The following is an 18,059-nucleotide window of genomic DNA, read 5'->3' as shown; positions in this document are numbered from 1 at the left end:
AAAGTAGGCTCCAGGCTCTGAGCTGTCAGCACAGAGTCCAATGCGGGGCTCGAACCCATGAACTGTGAGATCATGACGTGAGCCAAAGTCAGACGCTTAACCAACTGAGCCACCCAGGAGCCCCCAAATCATATATTAAATGGAGATAAGTATGTAGAAAAAAATAAAACACGAAGGGTTAGTGAGAAAAGATTACATCCAAGTGAGAAAGCAGCACTTGAGTAATAAACTGAAAGGGCAGAAGTTTGGAACTATATACCTGCTGGAAGACCATTTCCTTCCGAGAGAACAGAAAATATGAGGGGTGCCTAGTTCAGAGAGAGGTGGGCGGACTGGTGGAGCACGTAGCAAATGGTTTTACAGGGGTATGCTAGTAAATGTTTAAAAACCTGCTTTCCAGGGGAACCAATCAAACACAAAAAAATCTTCCTCATTTGTAGCATTTACTGATTGTTATGATGTAGATACTTTCACTGTGAATGATGTCTACCAAAGTGATTTCAGCTGGTTTGCAAAATGCCTGGAATTTCAGCAACCTTCTCTAGTATAGCACTGGGTCTCAATGGGCCGTTGAAAGGATTTTAGCTTGTACTCAGAATGAGATGACAGTCATTGGATAGATTCAAGCAGGGTGTGACACCTGAAAGAATCTAAGTGCACGGTGAAGAAAGCCTCAAGTATATAAAATCAGGTCTCAAACCGGTGGAAAATCAGTCCTCAAACGCTTTGTTTTTGCAGTCTCAAACTTGAGAGTAAGTTACTGTCACTCCTGACTATATTACTGTATATTTCCTATAAGCAAGAACATTCCCATACATAACCACTGCACAACCTTCAAAACTGGAAAACACATTACTGCTGTCTTAACACTCAGACCTCGCTCAAGTTTTGCCACATGTCCGCATATTATCTATAATAGCAAAAGAACCCAGGTCAGAATCATGCATTGCATTTCATTGTCATGTTTCCTTAGTCTTTTATTTTTTTTTAATGTCTATTTATGTTTGAGAGAGAGCGTGTAGGAGGGGCAGAGAGAGGAGGTAGGGAGGGGGGCAGAGAATTTGAATTAGGCTCCTCTCCACCCGTGCAAAGCCCAAGGCAGGGCTCAAACCCGCGAGCCCTGTGATCATGACCTGGGCTGAAGTCAGGCGCTCAACCTAATGAGCCACCCAGGCGCCCTTCCTTAGTCTCTTAAAATTGGAAACTTTCCACAGTTTTTCTCGACCTTCACAATCTTGACACTTAAAGATGACAGCCTATTTGTTTTGTGGAATATACTTCTATTTGGGTTTATTTCGTGTTTCCTCAAGATTAGGGTCAGGTTGTACATCTTTGGCAGGAATATCACAGAAGTGATGCTGTGTTCTCATTGCATCCTATCAGGTAGCACATGATTTTGACTTATTCCATTAAAGTTCATCTAACTTTGAGCATGTAGATAAGATGATATCTACCTTCACCACAAAGTTACTCCTTTTTTTTTTTTTTTTGAGGCTTTAACATTTTTATTTAGGAAAACATTGAGTCTGAAGCTATGATGGTTCAGCCTAAAGCATCTGGTTTTCAATCGTGAAGTCAATTTATGTAAAATATTTTTCCCTGTCTATAAAAAACAAATTGAACAGTATTTTAATTATAAGGAAATGCAAACATACACTTTAAGCTAGCATATCTGCACTATCATAAAAGAAAGAGGATGTTCTTCCCCTTCCCCTTCCTCAACCATTCAAAGAAGAGAAGAATACTGCAAACTTTAACAACCTCACTGGCTATCATCAGAGTAACTACAGAACAAGGATATCACAGGGATGAAACTACTTCTTTATCTTCCAGAAGGCAGAAGGCTGAGTGCTTTAGCTTTATGAGTGCAAGTAGCATAGGCAGACAAAAACTCACAGTAAATGCACACCAGAACAGGGGCCTAGGTGAAGTTGTCTGACTGGGTTACTGCTTTTATAGGAATGAAGAAGGACAAATCTGAAATGGAGTAAAAAAACAAAAAAAACCAAAACCTTTTGTCACATGTACGGGAATCTCAAACCTTTTGCATTGCCATACCCCTGGGGAGTTTTGATATGTACTGGAAAGAGCTTCAGTGTTCAGGAAGAATAATGTATGGTTGACAAGGGATAGGAGAAATCTTCATGCTTCTGTTCTCTCAGACTTGCTGAGTGCAGTAGCCAGTTCTGACTCCCTGCTCTTGCTGATTCAGTCTGGCAAGACTCTGTCTCTTTATAATCAATAAATATTACTTGTAGAGGTCCTTTGAGACTATCTGTAAATGCTCTTGTTCCTCATCAGACTTTCATTTTATTCATTCATTCATTTACATCAGTATAGACCTATGGTCTTATTCATTGGGTTACTTTTTTTGCTCCGGTTATACCGGATGTGGCCAGGGGGAGTCCCTTCAAGTGGATTTCTGTCTTTTTTAATGTGCTCCTATTATTCCTTGACTTTTTTCTTTGCACAGCAACATGTTCCAGGCTCATCTCATTCTTTTCCTGTTCCAGCCCTGGATATAGTTATTTTTTCAGGGAATGCTATTTTGTTTTGCGTTTGTTCATTTGTTTTAAAGTGGGAAATGACCTTTCGAAACCAAAATCTGAGCACAAAGTATTCTCATTACTATTGACATGTCACTCTTCCCAGGTCTTAGTGGACAAAAGTAGTGTGTATGTGACATATATGTGATGTTTATGTATGAATGGCTGTATGTGTATGCTTGTGTGTTTGTATATTATACATACATCTACACACATATACATCTGTATTACTGTATCTACTTATATACATTGATTCCACATTATATACCATGACTCCACACTAGTATTTCTAATTCTAGTCTATGGTGGTAGGATCCATTCTGGTGTTTTCCCTTTCCCTCTTTGTAACTGTATTCTCCCACAGCGAGAATACTGGCTTCCATTATTCTCATGACATACATCTATTTGGTTAATTCCCTTTTATGTAACTTATCTTCTGCAGACATCCTTTGCTGCTTCCCATCCCCCCCTCCTCCCCACTCAGTGTTGACACCTTCCTGGTATCTGCTTGGGCTCTGCTATGGAATGAATTTGTGTGTCCCCTCAAAATTCATGTGTTGAAACCCTAATGCCCAATATGATGGTATTAGGATATAGAACCTTTGGGAGGTAATTAGGTTTAGATGAGGGCATGAGAATGGAGCCACCATGATGGGATTAGTGCCCTTATAAGAAGACACACAGAAGATGCTCCGTGCCATGTGAGGATATAATGAGGAGGCGGCCATCTACAAGCCAGGTAGAGGGCCTGCAGGAAGAACGAAATCTGCTGGTACCTTGATCTTTTACTTCCTAGCCATCAGAACTGTAAGAAATGTGTGTTGTTTAAGCTACCCAGCCTATGGTATTTAATTATAGCAACACGAACAGTCTAAGGCAGGCTCTGAAGCCCTATACCCTGTAACAGCCACCCTCACCCCTCATCCTTAGAGTTCTCCTCATCCCTCTTGAGATCTGACATCCCTATGTAGTGGCTGTCCTGGTGGATGCCCTCCTTCCTTCCTCTGCTGGGTTTCTCACATCCATCCCAGGCCACTCTGGTTCTCCGACACTTACATAGATGCCTCCTACCTTACTTAGCCCTCTGTAATTGGCTGAATTTTTCAGGAAGGGGAAGAAGAGTGGTAAGCCAGAGATGGGATGGGGGTGAGGCCTAGAAACCCCATGATATGCCTTGAGGCACTTCTAAGTGCCAACTGCACAGTCCAGCTTAAAAATCGCTGAAGTAGCAAAATGGACAAATTGTACATCTTTAGAGCAGTGGTCAACAAACTATGGCCCATGGGTCAAATCTAACCCATGGCCTGTTTTGGTACAGCTTATGAGCTAAGAGTGGATTTTATATTGTTTAAAGCATTGTTAGAAATAAAATACGGGGGCGCCTGGGTGGCTCAGTCAGTTAAGCATCTGACTTCAGCTTAGGTCATGAACTCACGGTTTGTGAGTTTCAACCCTGCATCTGTCTCTGTGCTGACAGCTCAGAGCCTGGAGCCCGCTTTGGATTCTGTGTCTCCCTCTCTCTGCCCGCCCCCTCCCCCCCCCCCAACTCACACTCTGTCTCTCTCAAAAATAAATAAACACTTAAAAATTTTTTTTAAAAATACAAAGTATAATATGCAACAGAGGCCATATATGGCCCGCAAAACCTGAAATACCATCTGGCCCTTCTAACCTCTGCTTTAGAGGATTATTATTATTATTTTCTTTTAATTATTTATTTAGAGTGAGCACTAGCGGGAGTGGGGGAAAGAGTCAGAGGGAGAGGGACAGAGAATCTTAAGCAGGCTTCATGCTCCATGCTGAGGCTAATGAGGAGCTTGATTCCATGAACCGTGAGATCAAGACCTGAGCCAAAATCAAGAGTTGGATGCTCAACCGACTGAGCCGCCCAGGCACCCTTTGAAGTTTATTTCTTGAGCATCGGTTCTTAAAACTAGACTTAAAAAAAAATTTTTTTTTGAACGTTTGTCTATCTTTGAGAGGGAGAGAGACAGAGTGTGAGCAGGGGACGGGCAGAGAGAGAGGGAGACAGAATCCGAAGCAGGCTCCAAGCTGTCAGCACAGAGCCCAGTGCAGGGCTATATCATGACCTGAGCCCATGTTGTACACTTAACCAACGAGGTACGACACCTGGAGCCAGCCAGGTGCCTTCTCAAAATTAGACTTTTGACTCAAGAGTTTGGGGATGTATTCCCTGGAAAAGACTCAGGGTCTTAATATTCTGTATTGCCAGTTAGGTGCAGATTCATATGCTTTGAAGAGAAACTAGCCAGAAAGTAATCTTAAGGTTTTCTAAGAAAGAGGCCTGATCAAGATTCATACCTCAACACAGGGTTTGATCTCTGTTCTTAGATAACACTCAAGTAGATGGCCTACCTTTTGTACTTAGGTTATACCAAGTTGATGGCCTGCCCCTGCTGTCTGCACTTAAGAGGGAGTCAGAATGCTTGACACCTCTGTTAACACTGCTAAGCATATTTTAGCTTCATATAAGGATAATTTCAATATGTCTTCATCCCCTGCCATGCTTTTGGTGCCTGGTGGACAGGGAATGTACTCTATTTTACTCTTGATTGGCTACTCCAAGTGATTTGTGCTTGTAGTGAATTGGATTAGCAAATCCTTTCATATCTGGTATTCATACATCACTAGATTGTTTTCTTAAGTGTTTTCTTCTGTATCTTTCATTTCATGTAATCCTGGTCTTATCAAAATCCTGTATATCAAATGACAATACTTTATTGTAAGTAAAATACAGCATCATTGTAATTCTAGTCTCAGAAGAATATTTCACTCACTAGCCCATTCATTATTCAAATAACAGTGCTTGACCTCTGACAGTTACTGCAGCCCTTCTCGGTGCTTCCATAGTACTCAGTATTTACCATGAATAAGTGCAATGCAACATAGTTGCTTTTTTTTTTTGACACCCAAATGTCTTTTATGAGTGGGGGTGGGGCACAAGGTGGGGTTGGGTTCAGGGCCCTCTCACTCACTAGGCCACTTGTTCGTTGGTGCTGCTTCCTGAGTCCTGTGGCTTCATCACAGCAGGCAGCCCAGGCAGGCTGGAGAAGGGCTTGGTGCACAGGCCCTTAAAGACTTCATCTGGTGCACAGGGGAGTGGGTGGAGCTGCCCAGAAGGCCAGGCCCACAGTGGGTGGGGCCTGCAGCCGTGCTGCCGGACTGGTGAAGCCACACTCCCGGTGTCTTGCCATCATCCAGAAGCTGGTCAGCCGTGTACAGCTGCATGGGCGGCTGCTTGAGGATACGCTCAATGATGCGCTTCAGCTTGACCGTGGTTCAACTCCTTGGCGTCAGTGAAGATGATTGTCTTGTGGCACCAGATCATGAGGAACATGTCCTGAAGTTGGCAGGCTGTCCCCCAACCCCCTCCCGGTGCGACTCATCATCCTGGCCTCGCCACGTGTTTTAACACTCCCTTGATCGTTCCTGTTCACTTACCTGTGTCCTACTTGGAGTAGGGGGGGTGAGGAGCAGAGAAAATATCTTGTTAATTGTTGTATTTCTGGTACCTGGCACATAATAGAACTCAAAATAGGTGTATTGAATGAATGAGTGAAAAAGTAAATGAATGTATAAACCATGATAGGGCCAAGGGATGCATAGGTGAATAAGCCGTAGATGAATGTGCTGCCTTGAGTTCTCTTACCAGAAATACTTTGAAGAACAAGTGCATAATGTAGGACAGGCCAGCATTAGATCGTGCTAGTTCAGAGAACCTGCATTTGGGGAAACTGGTGGGAGGAAATAAGGGCTACTAGGAGGTGGAAGGTGGACTGTGTGTGCAGGATGGCCCTGGGAGCAACCCCACGAACTGGCATTAGAACTCAATCTCGCGGCTAAAAACTTAAAATTTAAATATCCCTCCACCACGAAGGTCTAGGTGGAGTAGCTGCAGAAAGCATTAGAATAGAGGAGAATTGGGGCTCAGAATCTTTATTAGCAATGGGGAAAAGTGCACATTTAAAAATGCATCATTATTACCATAAAAAAAGCAAGAATAAAAATATGTTCCAGAACTTTCATGTTACTGTGACTGTGAAAAGTAGTCTGACCTCGTGTAAATCTAGTATATGATGTTTTCTTTTATGATCTGTTCACTGCTATTTTGGGAGGCCAGTGACTTTAAAGCATTTATTGAAAAGGAACAGAGAGATCCTCGGCCATTTTGTCTTGTGTATCGTGTGGTTTTCATCATTGAGAAGCAATTTTTTGTGTGTCTTATTTTTAATTACCAGGGAGCCTAAAGAAGGAGGTACGCCCATGGATATTTCTATAACACCATCATCACTCCAGGTGAAGACCCCTGCAGACTGCACAGAGCTCCGGCTTCCAGCAGAGGTCAGGCTTGTACCTTCCTCTTGCCGAGGGCTGCAGTACGTGGCTGGAGATGGGCTGCACCTGCGGCTGCAGGTGTGGGCAGAATCCAACGCCAGTAAGTGATACCAGCACTCCTGTTTTAGCATTTAGTTCTTCATTGTAAATCAAAGCTGATTCTCCCTTTGAAAATTTGACCTTTTCCCAGGTGGAAAAGACTGTTCTGCAGCAGCATGGAAAGAGCTGATGGTCAGAAGGTTTCTTTGTCAGCTCTGCCAGTTATTAGGTGTGCAGTTCAACATGCCCCTTAACCTTTCCGAAGTTTTGTTTGGGAGGGGGTTGCGGGGGTTAGTGGGTTTTTTGTCCTCCATTTAACAGATTTTATTTTTTAGAGTAGTTTTAGGTTCACAGCAAAATTAGCAGAAGGTACAGAGATTTCCTATGTAACCCCTGCCTTCTTTCTTTAATTGTAAAATTACCTACCTTGGCGAGTTGATTACCTACCTCACTGAAAATTAAATGAGAGGGCAATTGTGCAACACCTGGTTGATTTTCAAGCATTAGTATTCATCCACCCAACAAACATTGTCTTACGCTGTGTGCTAGGCTTTGATCTAGGTGCTGGGATACAGAAGTGACCACGCTCAGAAGGTCTCTGCTCTTTGGGAGCTTACATTCTCATGGGTGGGAACAGATAATGAACAAATAAGTTACTTGGGCACAGAGAAAAGTGCTCTGGTCAAAGTAGAGCAGAATAATGGGATGGGGAGTGACTAGGGTGAAAGGTGCCCAGGGAAGACCACTCCAAGGAGGTGACGCTCGACCAGGGGATGGAATGATGAAAGTGGTCTCATCCACGTAGAGACATTTCCAGATAGAGCAACACGTATAAAGATTCTGAAATTGAGTTTGATGTATAATTTGATTTTGATTATTGCTATGCCTGTTATGTTTCTGATATTTTGTTACTGCCACATTCAGTCAGATGGTAGAAATGTTTCTCAGAGTAACTTATTGAATAAAATATTGGTTCATTAAATCTTTTACCATGGAAGTAAGATGCTTTAAAGGATTAAAAATGATGTAAAAAGGGGAGGGGCACCCGCGTGGCTCAGTCCATTAAGTGTCTGACTCTTGATGTCAGCTCAGATCATGATCTCACAGTTCAGTGTGAGTTCAAGCCTGGCATCAGGCTCTGTGCTGACAGTGCGGAACCTGCTAGGGATTCTCTCTCCCTCTCTCTCTGCTCCTTGCCTGCTCACTCATGCGTGCGCACACGCTCTCCTTCTCTCTCAAAATAAATAAATAAACTTAAAAAAAACGATGTAAAAAGGGGAAACAGGCTGTAACAGACCTATGAGATGCTCATTATCAGGGAAGGATCATAATTGTTTCAATTGCACTCGGGGACTTTGTTCTGCTTCATCTGTGCTCAGCCTTTCATTTGAGCGACATGGACGCTAGAGGTGGGGTCAGCAGGATTGTTTTGAAGAGCCATGTAGGTGATGTGGAGCATTCCCCTGAGTCTTGTGCTGCTCTTTCATTGGAGAGTCATTTTTGCTCAAGTCCTAGATTAGTGAATAACTAGTCTGAGTTGGGCAGAGTTGGTTTTAGGAATACGGGGTTGGAAAATGAAATGTCATGGAGCTCAAGTGACATATCCAAATGCTAAAAATGACTGTTGTAATAACCATGGAAAGAAGAATGGGGTCACCAAGATGGGAAATAGACTAATAATGGAAACTGGGGAAAGGCAGGCATGAAAGCCACACTGGGGTATTTTCAGATCTTCTGCTAGTTTTCTGGATTTGTGCTTTTAGATCCCACACTGGGGAGGTAGGGAGGCCTTCTGGAGATGGGGTTGGTTTGTTGCCTACCCACCTTCTGTAATAGTTGATAAATAGCAAAACTTGAATTAATAGAAAAAATTTGAATCAGCAAGCATTGTTGTTTCATTTTAGCTGTAGAACAGAAGAAATTGCTGTATGTTGGTTTGCATATTGTTTGCATTCCATTGGTCTCCTGTTCCTTTACATTTGTAAAACATTTTACTCAAATATCTGAAAAGGAAGACTTTCAAAGACCTGTTCGGTAGCGTATAAAAGGGTATGCAAAATAGATCTCAGTACTTAATAGCTTTGGTGCTTTACACATAATAGGTGGTGAATAAATATTTGCTGGATGAATAAATATCAGATAGATACATACTGATGTTAATTTGAGTCAAAATGTAGTGTAGGAAGTGACTTTTGACATTTTTAGCATTTAGTTGTGTTTTGAGGTTCTTAAAAAGTTGACTTTTCAACTATAAACGTTCTTTTAAGGACTATAGTAAACACATTATGGTATTCTGACTGGAACATAAGTCAGATCATGACCTTTGACAGGGAACTGGCTACAGTAAAATCTGATACAGCACAAGCATTAAATTCATCCCCAGGTGGCAGTGCTCTCCCAGGATGCCACTCTGTCAGGAAGTTCTGACTTGAACCTGAGCCAGTGGATCCTGCTGGGTGACCAGCAGGGGGGAGTGTTTCACTGAAAATTTGTTTATTCGTTCTGAAAAGAATATTTTGAAAGAATGTTTTGAATGACTTACCCAGGTCTACTTATTATCTGCTCAAAATTAAAGAATACTGTTTACTTCACTTTACTGCTACAGGGATTGGTGGATACCCCTAGAAATTCAAAGGATGACTTTTTAATTGTCAAGGCTTAAACTTTCTTGCATCAGTTTTTAAAATCTTAACATACCTACAAAGTAACATAAACCAAGTTTACATTGCTTGATTTTAATGTGTATGACCTCATTTCATTAAAAAAATTTTTTTTATAGACAAGTATTTTTGTGTGTGGGTTTTTGGTTTTTGTTTTTGGAAATGAAAGTTTCCTTTCTTCATGAGTTAAAGAATGGAAGCCAAGGGAATGCTGTGCTTTACATAATGTGGGAAATGTACATTTTTCCACAGCTTTAACCAGGAATTGAGTTTTGCTCTTGAAAAATTGAGTTCTTCTTAGGAGCCATTCTATTCCCAGGAACCTGTCCAATAGAGACCAGTTTCAAGATTCTTTTTGTATGCATTGGTAATAGGCCAGAGTTGACACAGACCTTGTTTAAATCAAATTAAACTTAAATTTGAGAGATAGAGCCAGCAGTCATGGTGATGAAAAACTATACCTAAAACAGCAGAGGAAAGCTGAGGATGGTGAAGCTCCTTGTAGTTAGTTTGATGTGAAAGAAATTGCTACTTTTCTCTCATCCTTAGTGTCGGTATTTATGGAATGAGTGAGATAACTCAATGGTATGTTACATGGATCATCTAGGGAGATACCTAGCTCTGAGACACTTGGCAAAATCTTGTGGTATTTTTAAAAAAATTTTTAAAGATTTATTTATTTATTTAGAGGGAGAGAGGAGAGAGAGAGAGAACATGAGGGGGTAGGGGCAGAGAGAGTGGAGGAAAGAGAAAACTCCAAGTAGGCTTCACACTTTGAGTACAGAGCTGTATGCAGGGCTTGAACTTACAAACCGTGATCATGACCTGAACCGAAATCAAGAATCGGATGCTTAACCGACTGAGCCCCCAGGTGCCCCAGCAAAATCTTGTTTTTGAGAACGCTTCACAATATTTGCTTCTGGTTGAGTCATCAGATAATGCTAATTAAATGTGTACTTCTGGGTAGATCGTAAACAGTGTTTATTGATCGTAATTTATTGTGGCTGTTAAACTCTTTAAGTATGTTAATATATTTGTCCCAAACCTCTAAGATTTGCTATTTCATTGATTTTTTTTTTTTTTTTAGAACTGATTTCCATGTTTAATCAAAGCTCACAAGCCCGAGAATGCTGTACATTTTATTGCCAGTCCTGCGGTGAAGTCATAATAAGGGACAGGTAAGGAATTTATTTAACACTGATTAATTCTGTGCCTGGCAATGGTTTTCTTTTTCTTCTATCAGAATTTTTGAAGTAATTGCCAGGGGAGAAGTATATGGCCTTAAAATGAGAGCCAGCTTAATGTCACTTTGAACAAAATCAACCATTAAGCTCTCCAGCAATCATAGAGCAGTTAGGTCTTCTAAAAGGGGACAAAGGGGAACATGGCATGCTGGCTTTGACGGAGGAAGGCTTATCTTGGTGGAAGCCTGTGTAGATCACTGAAGCGTGTCTCTTCTGAAAAGAGACATGGACTCTCTTGCATGTTTTATCCATCATGTTGGTGAATGAGGTTTTCTCCACAATAAGTGAATTTTCTAAATCACAGAAGCTCGTGCAACACAGCTTTTTATTTGAGCTATTTCTATTAGTGCCTTTCTAAACTCCATGTCCTATTTCCCCATTTATTAAAACAGAGCTTATGGAGCACAAAGTAACCTTTTCTTGATGATTAAGTTAATCTTGTAACCTCTTCTTGCAGTGTGCTGTGGTTACTCCATTGAGGTGGGAAGGGCTCTTTGCTATATTCTTTCTATTCCCAAGGTGTCTCTTTTCCTTATTTTTTCCCATCTTCTCCCGTTCTTTTGTCAACTTTCTTGTTACCTTGGCACAAACCATTTCCCCTGAATTTTCAGCTTCTAATCATTCATTGGTTGGAAAGACAGATAAAACTGTTAATATTTTTAACAATATTTAAAGAAAGAAGTTAGATTTCTTTGTTAGATGTGTTTCCCGTGAGACAAGTGCCTGAGACTTAGATGTGAATGGCTCCTTGTCTGCATCTGAAACCTGCTCCTCTTTCAGTGTTCCTTGCCTCAGTGAATGCCAGACCTCCACCTGCACAGAGCTACTCTCTCCCCTGGAATGCTCCACACAGCCCTCTGTCCCTCTGGTTAGCGCCTACCTAAATTCATCCGACAGGGCTCAATTGCCGGGAGCCCTCCCTGAACCCTGGGTTGGTTTATGTGCTTGTCTAAAGTTTATGTGCTCTGCTAAGGTTAGTGTCTAGTGGTATAGAGTCAGAAGCCAGACTATCTGGTTTGCATCCACTATTTATCAGCTGTGACTCTGGGCAAGTTACTTAACCACTCCGTGCCTCAAGTTCCTTATTACAAAAATATAAATAATAATAGGAGCTACCTCATAGGGTTGTTGGGAGCATCAAATAAATTTAAGTGTTTATAGCAGTGCCTTGGCACATGGTAGGCACTCAGTATATGATGGTTACTGCTGTAATCATTATTCTTATCATCATCCCTAGCATCATCAGCATCAGCCCCAGGATCAGGCCACAGTGCCTGAAAAATAGTGCACTCTCAATAAATTCTTCCTGGGTTGAATTGAATAAACAGTGGGGTGTTTATTTTGGCTTTCCACCAGCCTCTCTTGCTTACTTTCTGATTCCTGGCAGTGTCCCAGGAAGATGAGATCATGGAAAGTTACCCTAATACAAGTGGGGGGATTGTGAATGGAGCACCTCTGAATGATTATCTTGGGTAAGAAATGAAGTGACTAAATCTGCAGAAGAGAGGAGAATGTCCTTGCTCAGATGTCCTGCAGGCTGAAGTTGCTGCCGAATGTGTACTCCGTGACAGACCCACTGTAGCCTGACATGTCCAGAGCATTCCAGTTTATGTTGTAGTTGAACCTCGAAACTTTTCCTTCTCTCAGTCTGTTTCAGGCTTTGGTTTAATTCTCACATAAAGTTTCTGAAACGGGCCTGGCTATCCAACATTGAGGTGACCTAGAAGTTACAGGAGGAGCAGGTTAAATTCAGTGTAACACTATTTCCTGGTACCACTCACCATAAAAGATATGCTCATTCGTTATTGGCTGATATTTGTGTTTCATTGGAAAAGGATGATATAAAAAATTGTTAACCTGTAGCAATTTTTCCTATTCAGGAGCTGTATCCTCTGTTTTGTGTCAATTCTTTTGATAATCATGGAATTGAGAACTAGAAGGGCTTCCAGGTGAACACAGAGGGACAGTTTCACTCTCCCTAATGCTGACTGTCTGGAAGGCTATGTGATGTAAAGCAGAAGTAGGAGATGGGACCTTGGGTTTGAACTCCAGCTTCACCACTTAGTAGCTGGGAAACCTTGTCCACATCACCTCAGCTTCTTCTTGAGTAGACATAATGAGTTTTCTTAAATAGCTATGTCAAGAGACAGAATCTTAGTGACAGAGAAGATTTAGGAGCTTGTTTGGGCCTAATTCCCACTCTAAATGGGCACTCTTATTTGCCTTCTTCCTCTTTGTAAAAATTCAAATCTGACCTGTCACTTCCCTGCTTAGAATTCTGTAATGCTTCCTACCCATTTCTGTTTCTTTTTAAGTAGACATTATAAGGCCTATTTTCTGAACTTGTCAGAAGAGTTAAGGGCTGAAATATATATAATAGTAAAAGCTCGACAAGCTCTTTTTAATTGTTTTTACAGACTCCTTCCACCACCACCCCCTTTCCATATTGGTCTTATTAGAAAACTAGCAAGTTATCTAGTTTAGTGTTTCAAATCCTTTTGATTCAGGACTGTGTTTTTTAGATGTGCCAGGGAAATGACCCTCCTTTCTCCCTTTTTCTTTCTGAGAAGATAAACATGGACTTACCTGAAAGTCTTTTCCTATCTCACCTGTGCGCCTGGCGTGTGTGTGCCTCTGGAACAATGCAGAGAACTCATTAGTAGGTGATTCAAGGCTTTGCTTACATTTCACTCTTAGGCAGCATGCGCCATGACTGTCTGTTGGAAAAAAAGTATCATCCAGTATCAGCACAAGGATTTCATGTTGACTTTTTACATTAAACCCAGTGGTCTTTTCATTTCTCCCTCAGTTTCCTGTTTCATGCAGGTAGTAAGGACATCTTTTGTGCTTGTTAAATAGAAAACTAAATGAAGTGTATTTCAAAAAAGGCTTGTATGTTCCATAATCAAAGTCAACTAATTGTAAGCATCTTTTCCAGGAGGGCTTGGATAGGTTGGATAGGGCAAGGATAATCAACCTTGGGATGGGTTGATTTATCTGTACTGGGAAATCCTCTAATGAGAGGATCTGCTTACTTGCTAACCTTATTATATGGGAATAAGACCCTTTAGTTTTCTAGGCCTCAGTTTTCTCACCTGTAAAATAGGAAGTTGAATTAGATACATCTGTAGGAGCCCTACCAGCAGAAAATTCTGTGATTAGTAAACCTCATAAAGTTATACCTTGGGTTCTGTGATTGATGATTATTTGGGTAATGCAAGACTAATCCTTGTTCCTTTTTTGTTTGTTTGTTCCTTTTTTTGGCTTGTTTGTTTGTTTTTAATGAAAAAGGTTCTTGTTAAGCAAATTATAGAAATAAGATGTAAAGGACTGTTTAATCTATTCACACTCATTAATGGCTTTTAAAACTTAATAGCACCAAGATGCATGAAATCTGCTAATGATAGCAGTCCTTTTTCTTAGTTTAGGAATACATGATCTTAACCATTTGTTTTGGTTATTTGAAAACAAATAATGCCTATTTTTTTACCATAAAATTCACCAGTATACATTTTTTACCAGTTCAGAGTTTTTGTATAAAATTGTCTAAACAGGGGTGCATGGGTGGCATAGTTGGTTAAACGTCCGACTTCGGCTCAGGTTATGATCTCACAGTTTGTGAGTTCGAGCCCCGTGGTGGGCTCTGTGCTGACAGCTCAGAGCCTGGAGCCTGCTTCAGATTCTGTGTCTCCCTCTCTCTCTGCCACTCCCCCATTCATACTCTCTCTCTCACTCTCAAAAAGAAATAAACATTTAAAAAAGTTAAAAAGAAAAATTGAACATATACAGTTTATGATTACACTCTTGAGACCAATAGGCCCTAATATCAAGTAACAATAATAACAAAATTTACTTTTTTGTGAGTAGTGTCAGAAACAGCTAAATGGTTATTGTGTTTGGGATTTGTTGTGTCTCCTAGAAATAAATTCATGCCAGACTTGAGTTAAATCAGTTAGACTTTCAAACAAAAGCCTTTTGATTTTCAGTCCATTTGAGAGGTCTTCTAAGGTCTCTGGACAGGCCCTCCTCATTTCACCTGCACCAGCAGAGCTGGATGTCAGCTGGCAGCCAGGGAGGCCATGGAAACTAGAAGAAACAAGTAGAATGGACTTTATGGAAACATAAGAGATGTCATAATATCCAACCAGGTCCGCTTGACAGACCAGCTATAATTGTATTCTGAAAATAACTACTCTGAGTACAGTCACTTTTCTATGAAAGAGAACAAAGAGGTGAAAAAAGTGTACAGGTACAAATTGGATTGTTGGTAACACTATACACATTTATGGGAAAAAATGGTTGTACTTTTATGGGTCTAGTTATACCAAGTCCATAATGGTGATCAAATGCTAAGTTTGGCTCATAGGATTTGTCATCTACCAGTTGGATAATACCAGCTGAATTTTTCTAGGTTCTGGCAGCCATGTTTTGAGCTTTAGATACATGATGTTGTTCTTTATTATTTAATAATTTTTTAGTTTTTTTAAATGTTTATTTTTGAGAGAGAGAGAGAGAGAGAGACAGAGTGCAAGTGGGGGAGGGGCAGAGAGAGAGGGAAACACAGAATCTGAAGCAGGCTCCAGGCTCCGAGCTGTCAGCACCAAGCCGGATGCGGGGTTCGAACTTACACACTGTGACATCATGACCTGAGCAGAAGTTCAACGCTTAACCCAACTGAGCCACCCAGACGCCCCACTTGATATTCTTAAAATTCCTAATGTCTACTTGGTTATAATCCAGTCTGTAAAAGCTCTATGTTGTTACCATTGTTATTATCACTGATTAATGATTGATTTTAAAGTTAAAGGGTATTGGGGCACCTGGGTGGCTCAGTCTGTTAAGTGTCCTGCTTCACCTCAGGTCATGATCTCAGTTTGTGGGTTTGAGCCCTGCATTGGGCTCTCTGCTGTCAGCACAGAGTCCTCTCCCGATCCTCTGTCTCCCTCTCTCTGCCCCTCCCCTGCTCATTCTCTCGCTCTTAAAAATAAACATTAAAAAAAAAGTTTTTTTATGTTAAAGGGCATTGCATTTTCTTGTCTACATGTTTAAGTTTTTTTTTCTACATGTTTAAGTTTTAAATAAACATCAATCAGTAGCATTGATTAAAATTGTGTATTTTATTTTGCCCTAAAGCTTGTGGGTAAGATGCATTAAAAATAACTAGCAAATTTTAATTCATTATAAACATGTGTTGCTGTTCATGTTATTTTAAGCTGAGAGAAAAATCAAGAAATTATTTCACTCTTTTTCTGAGCTTCATCACATTTTTACCTAAACAGTGCTTTGAAAAAAAAATGGTATTTTATTTTGAAAGTTCTCTTGGGAAATAGATCATATCAAAGTTTCAGGGTTTTTGGTAGATATGGTTTCAGTAGAGCTGTGATTATAATACATGTTTTGTTCTTAAAGGTTTTATGTTTTCCAAAACATCAAAAAAATTATTTCCATTGTAAAAATACTTTTATCTTTGTAATGACTTGTGAATTAGGCCCTTTCTTGCTCCTGATGCCTTAGGTAGATAGTTACAGGATATATTATAGCTCTTATTCACTGTTATATGGGGTCAAGTTAAGTTTGAAATATCACATTTTATGCTAATGTGCATCAGGTCTCCCAGTTCTCTGTAAATGTTGGTGCAGTGTCATTTCTGTGATCACGCATGAGATTTTTACGTTGCTGTCTTTTGCACTATATTGAGGATCTGCTTATTGGATCTTTTGCACTATACTGAGGATCTGCTTATTGGCACTACATGCAAAATGTCAAGAGACAATGAATCTTAGTGATGGAGAAGATTTAGGAGCCTATTTAGGCCTGCTTCCCACTCTAAACAGGTACTCTTATTTGCCTCTTCTTTGTAAAAATTAAAATCTGACCTATCACCTTTCCACTTAAAATGCTGTAATGATTCCCACCTATCTGTAGAAACAAATCCCTACCCCTTAGATTGGCATGTAACACCCAGCACAGTTTGCCACCATCCCATCTCCCCCGTCTCCTTTACTGATGTTCTACATTGTCAGGGGAGGGATTATATTCCAAGGGAAAGAGTTCAGTTTTGGAGCCAGGAAGACCTGAGTTAAGATCCTGCCTTCATTCATCACCTCTGGCTCTGTGAACTTAAACAGATTATTTAATGTTTCTGAGCCTATCTTTCCTCCTCTGTAACAGGAGAATGGAAATTGTCACCTCACAAAGTTGTAGTAAGCATTAAGTAGAATAAGGTGTGTGCAGTGCCCACCAGAGGTCTTCTGAAATTCAGTTAAATATACAGACCCACAATACTACCACAGGCCACATTTCTTGCCAGCTTGCCAGCAGGGCAGCCTCGAGAGGAGTTCCTCTCAGCAGGGGTCCTACAGTAGTTGCAGGAAGTGACGGCTCACATACCCATCTGGAGACTCTTGTCTCCCCATGTGACACAGTTCCAGGTACAAAGCTCAAGGTCCACAATCAAGCAGATGCAGGAGCTACCCTGAGAAGAAGCCTCATGACCTAAGCAGCCAATATATCTTGTAATGCTTTTTGCATAATTTCTAGAGTTTCTTGCAAAGGACTGCATTCAGGGAAGTCCAAAGCATGGCACCCGCATCAGACATTTACAGCTCATTCATACTTCCTTTCAGTCCAGATGCGATTTACCAGTCAGGGGTCATTTTTACCACAAGCAGTGTTGCCTAGCAATATAATTGATGCCTACCATCTACCTAGTTTCCAGGGTAGCAGAGCTAGGTGGTTAAGCTAAACATTAGATTTTCAAGTAGCAAGGGAAAAGGTTTGTTAACCCTTTTGTCCCAATATGCAACAGACCCAACCAGGGGCCTCCCGTGTTATAGTTATCAAAATATGCTTGTTCATTCCTTTAACAAGTATTTAAGAACTTCTGCTATGAGTCGGGCACTGTGCCAGACACTAGGAAGACAGAAGTTAAGGAGATACGGTGCTCATCTTTATATTGTTAACTCCACCTGTGATGATGTGCTTAATTCCTTTAATTGTCTGAAGAACTACTTATCCTTCAAAGGTCAGCTCAGATATCATCTCCTCTCTGAAATCCATATACACTTTACTACCCTAGGACTTTGTATTTATTGTCCTGAATTTGTGGGTTGGTTTTATGAATCCACGAATCCCCTAAAGTAATATGCAGATTTTGTGTGCATGTGGGAATATGAGTTTGAAGAAAGGACAAAAGCTTTCGTTAAATTTTCAGA

General features: G+C 40.7%; 1 protein-coding gene and 1 pseudogene across 15 annotated transcripts in view; one reads left to right on the top strand and one right to left on the bottom strand.

Annotated features, from left to right (window-relative positions):
* Nucleotides 1-18,059, top strand: part of UBE3D (ubiquitin protein ligase E3D) — a 240,704-nt gene that overhangs the window by 7,149 nt on the left and 215,496 nt on the right. For all 15 annotated transcript variants that reach the window (XR_006217734.1, XR_006217735.1, XR_006217733.1 and 12 more), the window contains exons 2-3: nucleotides 6,806-7,002; nucleotides 10,689-10,779. Coding sequence is in view for 12 of the 15 variants with exons in the window: in XM_042986728.1 (XP_042842662.1) it covers nucleotides 6,806-7,002; nucleotides 10,689-10,779 (288 nt within the window). In the remaining 3 variants the exon portion in view is untranslated. The remainder of the gene's footprint in view (nucleotides 1-6,805; nucleotides 7,003-10,688; nucleotides 10,780-18,059) is intronic.
* On the bottom strand, nucleotides 5,542-5,904 carry LOC102954198 (annotated as a pseudogene).

The sequence above is a fragment of the Panthera tigris genome, chromosome B2 (assembly GCF_018350195.1).
Source record: "Panthera tigris isolate Pti1 chromosome B2, P.tigris_Pti1_mat1.1, whole genome shotgun sequence".
NCBI lineage: Eukaryota > Metazoa > Chordata > Mammalia > Carnivora > Felidae > Panthera > Panthera tigris.
Note: the sequence above shows the minus strand (reverse complement) of the source record. Positions and strands in the feature narration are given on the sequence as shown.